Below are 8,062 nucleotides of genomic sequence, written 5' to 3' on the forward strand. Positions count from 1 at the left end.
CCGAGTGAGCACACTGTGCCAAGGCCAGGGCCTCAGACATTCTAGGCCGGACATCAAACTGGGCCTTGGTGCATCATTCCATTACCATACGGGGTCCGACGAGTTCATTTGAGCCCGCCCAATCAAGGTCTACTTCATCGCGTACCGCATGATGACGGTACCTTGTTTTTTTGGGTGTGATTCGTTTCGAAATCAATCAGCAAACCAAACCTTGATGGTTGCCCAATTATTCGAGAGCCAGCCAAGGTATTTTTTTAGTTTTCTAGAGAAAAGGGGTCTATTTCGTCGGAGATCCCAGAACAGATAGACAAGGAAAGGGAAGTGGATTTTTTTGCAAAACAATATTTCTTTGTCATACTTGGACAAAGGTGCAAGAGCTGAGATCCAGTAAACAAATGCCTAGATAAGTAAACAGATGCCTAGATAGATTATTAAAGAAATTTGATAGAGTGAGCGAGGAGGATGGCGGGAGTTATCCAGGAAACCAGAGATAGAGTTATCGAGAAGAGTTGGTGGAGTTATCTAAAAAACTTGGCGCAGTAGTCCAGGGAACCAAGTTATCAAGTAAACTTGATGGAGTGACTGGCTGTGTCGATAATTCCACCCCTGTAACTTCCTCTTTTCTTTTTGTTTTTCTCTTTCTGAGTAGTTCCAAAATTTCGGTTCAAAAAAAAGAGCAGAGCTTAAGTGTTTGTTTCACAAAAACACAGAAGAGAATAAAACGGAGGAACAAGAAGAAAATGGACTCAAACTGTAAATGCTTTGCCACGAGTGACAATCAGATCTTGATGAGCCTTGTAGCCGTAAGAGCCTTGAGCACCACCCTAATTTAATGATGGAATGAAAGCACAAGCCGGGTGAGTCATGAATAAAAAAAAGAGGTATCAAGAACCGCGAGTCAAGCGAAAAAGATAAATTTACTTTGGCTAGGAAGCTGTTATCCGATACTCGTCGATCTAGTTCAATTTCTTCGGCCCTAACCCTCCGGAAAGGCGCATTGGTCTTCTTTTGCTTGGCATTATTTAGAGATTTTTCGGTTGATTGAGGCGCCGGAGTAGGATTCAAAACAGCCTGGGATGAGGATGGGCTAGCTTTGATTCGCTTGCTGTCGACGCTTTTGGCTGGCGATGTGGCTTTTCGCTTGTTAGTTAACGAGGAATTTGGTACTGGCTGTGAGTTTAAATCCGATTGGGGTGGAGTTTTTCCCGACGCAGGGTTGGGGGTGCGAGAATCAGAATCAGAATCGGAGCTTGAAGAGCCAGATGCCAAGGTGACGGAGCTTGAAGAGCCAGGTTCTGAGGTGGTACTGGCGTCGGATTCTGATTCAGCTGAAGATGATGACGAGCCGGATTCTGAGGATTTCCCGGCAGTGATCCCACCTTTTGCCTTGTGGGCTGATGATGAAGTTGATTCTTCGGAATCAGAATCGGAGCTTGAAGAGCCAGATGCTGAGGATGACGACGAGTCGGATTCTGATTCAGCTGAAGATGATGACGAGTCGGATTCTGAGCATTTCCCGGTAGTGATCCCACCTTTTGCCTTGTGGGTTGATGGGGAAGTTGATTCTTCGGAATCAGAAGAGGATGACGACGAGTCGGATTCTGATTCATCTGAGGATGACGGCAAGTCGGATTCTGAGGATTTCCCGGCAGTGATTCCACCTTTTGCCTGATGGGCTGATGGTGAAGTTGATTCTTCGGAATCAGAATCGGGGCGTGAAGAGCCAGATACTGAGGCGGCACTGGAGTCGGATTCTGATTCAGCTGAAGATGATGACGAGTCGGATTCTAAAGATTTCCCGGCAGTGATCACATCATTTACCTTGTGGGCTGATGGTGAAGGTGATTCTTCGGAATCAGAATCGGAGCTTGAAGAACCAGATGCTGAGGATGACGACGAGCCGGATTCTGATTCAGCTGAGGATGACGATGAGTCGGATTGTGAGGATTTCCCGGCAGTAATCCCACCTTTTGCCTTGTGGGCTGATGGTGAAGTTGATTCTTGGGAATCAGAATCGGAGCTTGCAGAGCCAGATGCTGAGGTGGCACTGGAGTCGGACTTTGATTCAGCTGAGGATGACGACGAGTCAGAGTCTGAAGATTTCTCGGAAGTGATCATTTTTTGTGGTTTGTTAGCCAATGACAAATTTGATGCTGGCTGTGAGTCTGAATCGGAGTGAGTTGAAGCTTTTCCTGATACAGTCACAGAGGTGCTAGATTCGGAATCAGAATCGGAGCTTGAAGGACTAGATGCCGAAGCGGCACTAGAGTCGGATTCTGAGTCAGCCGAGGACGACGACGAGTCGGATTCTGAGTCAGCTGAGGAAGACGACGAGTCGGATTCTGAGTCAGCTGAGGAAGACGACGAGTCGGAGTCTGAAGATTTGTGAGACGTGATCATTTTTTGTGGCTTGCTAGCTGATGATGAATTTGATGCTGGCTGTGAGTCTGAATCGGATTGCGTTGACGTTTTTCCTGAGGCAGCCATGGAGGCAGTAGTTCCGGAATCAGAATCGAAGCTTCAAGGACCAGAGGCAACGGTGCGTCGAGCCCTTTTTTTCAAGTTTTGGATGAGCCTCGCCCACGATGCATATTCAAAATGAATGTGGTTGTAGATCGCGCGTGCCGCGCCGTGCTTTCTCCGCCTGCGCAAGCTTGACCTTGCGATCGGAGGGTCGGGGGGCCCGCCCCCGCATCCCGAAGGGGCGCTCTCCGAAAGGGACTCGTGTTACATAATTCCGGCAGAGCCAGGACGGTCGAGCGCAATGATGACAGCAACAATCAACCCACGAAGCCTCAAGACGGCCATCAAGCTCGCCAATACCATCCCACGACCATTCTCAAGCACCACCAGCTCCCACACCCCAGATGTAAGATAAATTTCCCAGAAAAAAAATAAATAACAAAAATCAACCTGACCCGAAAATATTTGGCAGGCTACCAAGATTTCAATCTTGAAAAAACAGGCGGTCGCAAATGCCGACGCAAGCTACGAAAGTCTACCGCCCATGACGAGTGGCTTCGATCAGCTGACAATCAAGGAGCCCAAGAGCTTCCTGCGACCACGGATCCATCTGAGCAGCCTGCCCAAGCTGGCCCTCAAGTTGACACGGCCGGCCAAGGAGACGGAAGCCTATGGGATCAACTTTGGCGTCCTGCCCAGGAGCCAGCCGATGGCCAACGAACGGACTACTACTGACCAGAAGCCGGTCTCGTTGATCGATCAAGCCCTGAAATCCCGTCCTGCCGATCGCCAGCCCGCCGAGCACGAAGATACGAGAGCCGGCGAGAGCTGGTCAGCCTTGGACGAGACAACGGTTCGCAAGACCGAGTTTGGCGCGACCAACAACGACCCTTCCTGCCACAACGCCTCCTCCGATCTCCTCGTCGTCTCCCACAAAAAACTTCAGAAACTCGCGGATCTCATCAACCGTCATCGGATGTCCGTCGACCAGGCTCTCATCCAGATGCGCTTCAGCCACAAGGCTATCGCCTCCAAGGTCCTCGACCTCCTCCTCAAAGCCAAACAAGAGGCCATTGAGCGCGGGTTTAAACCCGATCGATTGGTCGTCGGTCAGTTCAATTCGCACCTCATCCCTAGCATTGCTTCCGTGCAAAATAAAAGCATCTGACATATAGTACATCGACCAGCGGAAGCATGGGTGACCAAGGGCTTCCACACTACTGAGCTACAAGTACGAGCTCGCGGACGACACGGGAAGATCAGCCATCCAACAGCCAAGTTCAACATGGTCCTACGCCAGTCAACCGACCCAAACAAGCTGGCACTCCAACGGAGACTGGCCCTGAAAGAGGCCAACCGTCGGCTTAGTCAACGTGGTACAATCGCTGGCAGCCCTATCAGAGTCCCCGCTGATGGCGTCGTTCCTTCCTCTGTCGCTCACAGGCCATTCTGGGGATGGTAACCCTCCTTCTCACCTATTTTTGTCAATCTCCGCCCCCAGAATTGCATTTCTTCCTCCTTTTTTTTGTACACCGTTCCTGTTGATCTTTTTGGTTTTCAAAATGACTCAGTTTTATTATTGTTGTTTGCTCGGGTTGAGCTCGCTATAGCGATGCTCCTGCCCTGCCGTCTATCTCGTCAGCATCTCTCCCGCAACCCATTGTCCGCCAAGGTTTCCTTGGAATATTGTTGCTTAAGATTGACCTCTGACCATCTCAAAAATAATGATCTTGATTTCATCTTCATGGAGCAAGCCCAGGAATAATCATTTTACCTGTTCCTTGGAAACCCCTGCTTGATAATTTTATGAACACTTACACTCACTCTTGTGCGTGTCTTTCGATCGAGATGGCTGATTTTAAATCATCTGTAGTGGTCATCGGGGTCATTCCTCGCAACTTGGACTTCACATTCTTGGAGAGCCTCAGCTGTGGAAACTTTTCCAGCCGTCAAACCAAATCTATCTACTCCCCAAAATGGTGGGAGCTCCTCAGATCAAATTGAGTATGCAACATTCTGAAATCGTCGGGAAAACCCCTAACCGGGATTCCCGGAGGTTGACTGCCAAATGCATATTTACCAGTGCGATGAAGTGAAGACAAGTTTAATATTAAGAGCTAGAATCCTGCCAAGAATTACAGGTATCGCTCCGTGTCTACGCACAATACCTGGAGAGTTCAATGGAGCAGAAAACAACACCGGTGTCAGTAACCAGAAATGAACAAAAAATCAAGAAAATAAAATAACACCCGGCGAGCTCGGACCCGAGGAAGCTCGGACACGGGCGTCGAGATGAGCGTGTATCACTCCTCTGGCCCGTGCCGGGCCCTGCGTGGCGTTACTTGTTTTGGTGTTGCGCTAGCGCTAGCTCCCGCGCGACAAAGCGCCCGCCCGCACATGTACACTTGTCTGCGTGCCACTGCCGCTACCGCTACTTGTTCCTGGAGGCATACGACAAACCGGTATCATGTGCCCTGCGCTCAACGACCGCTTTACACATGTAGGGTAGTGTAGCGGTGTCACCCTTGGATGTTCATGAATCACACTCCCAGACTCTCCCTGAGAGAAGGACTTGATAGATTTGTTGCACCCTCCCACAAAGCTCATTCACATCAGACCTCGGACTCATCCATCGGGATTGTCGGGCCTGTATTTCTCCCTGGGTCAATTTTGGAACGTTCTCAGTGCGGTGTACACCACAGGAGCGATCGAGGAAATCTCAAGCACTCCCTCGACGCTCGACGAAATATTGAGCGTCTGCTGGACGCTTGAGGGAGAAAAACGTCCGTTAAGCCCACAAGACATGGGCTTTGCGTTGAGCGTTCTGGTACATCGTCAGAACCCTCCCTCAAAGCATAGTTTGTTTTAACGTCGGGGCGGTTGTAGAGCTGCATGTTCTTGGGATGTGCCAGTTCTCTCCACGCTCGGCCGGTGCGTTGAGGGAACGGTGGCCCGGAATCAGGCTGTTCTCTGAACGCACCAGTTCTCTCAACGTCTGCTAATATGTTGAGGGAACTGGAGCATTGGAAGAACAGTCGGGTTCCAGGCCACTGTTCTCTCAACGCTTCCGCGGAAGAGCGTTGAGGGGACCCTTGCGTCCAACCATCGTTCTACTGGAAGGTTGGCTCAAGGGCATGAAAGCACCTTTTGCTGTTTGTTTTTGGGCTTTTCATGATGCCCCACAAAGTCTCTCATAAGATTATTTTTTTGTGAAAAAAATACTATCTCAAGGAGATGCTACATATTTATGTTGAGAAACACACACTATCACCCAAGAAAGCTTGCTCGTGTATCGGGTTAAGCACAGATTATCGATCTACCTATGGCCTGAGGGTGATAGGTTCGAGCTCTGACTCGGCCGACTTACTGGGCAAACAAACGACCTCCCCACCAAAACCACCAAAACCAATGGTTGGTTAAGAATGCGCCAACCGGGTGTCAACGTCGCCATGCACGCAAGAGCGCGAAGTAACCTCCAGGTCCTCCGCTGACCTAACGTCGGGCTGCTCCTGTGGTCTAGAAACCTTTTTCATATAAATAGCAATTGTGCAGGTAGGGGGATGTCGGAAGGCAATCCATGGATAGCATGGTCACTTTGTGATCATTCCTTTCAAACATATGCACCTAGATGGTACAGGCTGGTACCAGTGCATTCACCTGCCTACAGACTGGCCTTCTCTTTCTCTATCTCCACTTCTCGACTCAGCTTCACTAGGTATACTCTCAGCTCGTAACTACCAGTGCAACATTTAGTTCATCTCTCCTACTGCCACACGCACCAAATATCAGGTTGAATACTTGCACCTGACCTGTCTCTCATTGCTCGATAAGAAAAGAAAAAAAAATCTGTCTCTCTGCTCTGTTATAGTACTCATCGCCGGCTTCAAAGTAGAAAAACGAAAAAAATGCAGTTTTCACTCTTTATCCTCCTCCTTGCTACTTCCCAGCGTAAGTTTTGATGTTCTGTGGGAATCTGTGTTGGTTTTTCAAATTTTGACGAGCGAAAATTTGAACCAGCAATCACGATTTTAACGAAAACTTCGAAAAACTTCGATTCGGCGGTTTCTGGACACGCATTCACAACAGAAATGCTGCATAGGTTGGGACTGTCTCAACCGCACTCACTTTGATCTTACTGAACAAAATTCCTGACTAAGTCTCATATTTCGTTGATTCTTTCCCTTTGTATTCAAGATCTCACAGCGTCATACCGGTCCCATCCTCTAAGAAAAGACTCTGGAGACCATCTTCCACCCAGAAGAATGGCCCTACTCGAGTCAGCCAAACACGCGATCTTCCTAGTCACAATAAGCTAGAAAGTCGGTCCTCTCAAAAGCATACGCGCAGGGCAGATTGGTACAAGCAAGATAGGATTTATGCTGCCTTGAAGGATTGCCTGGCTGGAATTCAGATACATGCGAGGAATATCAGGGAGATTGCTTCTGTGTCCTCACAATATGAAAGCGACCAGCATTTGGCATGGGACGTGCTCCAGGAACTCAAGGCGATTTTGGATATATGCAACGAGGCTCTCGCCCGAATAAAGAACGGAGACTTCCCTCTTCCGAGCTCAAAGCCTGGGTTCTTCGGGCATGCCACAATAGTGAGTTCTCGCCTTCTACATTCAACCCCACCAGATGAGCGGTGGTTTTTTGACAAAAGCCTTTTCACAGATCGACATCTGCCGAGTGATCGCTGATATTTTAACGGAGATTAGGCTTTGCTTTGAAGAAGTGAATGGATTGGCTAGATATTTCCCTATCATCCAAAATATCTGTGGCGGTAATTTCTTCTCTCTTCTCTTTCAGGATAAGCTCCTCTTCCAAAACCGTTAACTGAGCTATGTTCCAATTTTAATTTTTTAGATACTTTACACCAGATTTCGGGCGCTGTGGCCAACTTAATCATTGCCTCATCTGGGCAGTTAGGAAACATTATTCGGTTCATTGCACGGATATTCAGTGCGACTCCAGGTTTCTTCAAAGGCATCGGCTTCGGCTTTGGTGATATTCCTGAAATAATCGCTGCTGGTGGCTCTCGAGAATTCGACCGGTTTCTATGAAGTTTGCTCCAAAACTTACCTCTCCCGACAGTAAACCTACTACGCCCGAGGAAAAAATTGTTATGTTGCTCTGAATTTCACTCTTTCAAATCATGTGCAATTGATTGGAAGGCATTATTTAGGGCCCAGCGTCATATGCAGTAATAAGCTGCTGCCTAATAAGCCCAAATAAGGTTTATGGACCTTAGTGAGATTATTACTGGGCTTCAATATATTACATGGCTGTTTGGGACAGCCATCATCATATTCCAGCATACTGCTGCTTAGCCAAACTTTGGGTTGGACCAAAATATCCCAAATGGGAGAATAATGGAGTGGCAACTCCAGTCGTCAAGTTTATGACACTCTGTGGGATGCCAAACAAAAACATGCTATATTGTGATTTCCCTTGTCCCCCAAAAAGTAACCTGAATGATTTGATATGTACATGCTTGACATGGTTATTGGGAATTTCTGCAGGGCATTTTAATCTCCACATCCAACCCTCTCAACCCGCCAAAAACCCCTTCCCCTCACTCCTTAGTGAAAGAAGATTCA

General features: G+C 48.3%; 3 protein-coding genes across 3 annotated transcripts; 2 read left to right on the forward strand and 1 right to left on the reverse strand.

Annotated features, from left to right (window-relative positions):
• Nucleotides 1-560: 560 nt before the first annotated feature.
• Nucleotides 561-2,487, reverse strand: PtA15_11A530 (uncharacterized protein; the record flags this gene model as incomplete). Its single annotated transcript, XM_053161448.1, has 3 exons — nt 561-641; nt 753-824; nt 922-2,487. The coding sequence occupies 3 exons, from the start codon at nt 2,485-2,487 to the stop codon at nt 561-563; spliced, it is 1,719 nt and encodes a 572-aa protein (XP_053025393.1).
• Nucleotides 2,488-2,764: 277 nt separating this feature from the next.
• Nucleotides 2,765-3,925, forward strand: PtA15_11A531 (uncharacterized protein; the record flags this gene model as incomplete). The annotated part of the gene is made up of 3 exons (XM_053161449.1): nt 2,765-2,869; nt 2,936-3,572; nt 3,651-3,925. 3 exons carry the CDS (start codon nt 2,765-2,767, stop codon nt 3,923-3,925), a joined length of 1,017 nt encoding a protein of 338 aa, XP_053025394.1.
• Nucleotides 3,926-6,368: 2,443 nt separating this feature from the next.
• PtA15_11A532 (uncharacterized protein) lies at nt 6,369-7,525 on the forward strand (the record flags this gene model as incomplete). Its single annotated transcript, XM_053161450.1, has 5 exons — nt 6,369-6,411; nt 6,481-6,562; nt 6,658-7,066; nt 7,137-7,245; nt 7,329-7,525. The coding sequence occupies 5 exons, from the start codon at nt 6,369-6,371 to the stop codon at nt 7,523-7,525; spliced, it is 840 nt and encodes a 279-aa protein (XP_053025395.1).
• Between the last annotated feature and the right edge of the window lie 537 nt (nt 7,526-8,062).

The sequence above is a fragment of the Puccinia triticina genome, chromosome 11A, assembly GCF_026914185.1.
Source record: "Puccinia triticina chromosome 11A, complete sequence".
Taxonomy (NCBI): Eukaryota; Fungi; Basidiomycota; class Pucciniomycetes; order Pucciniales; family Pucciniaceae; genus Puccinia; species Puccinia triticina.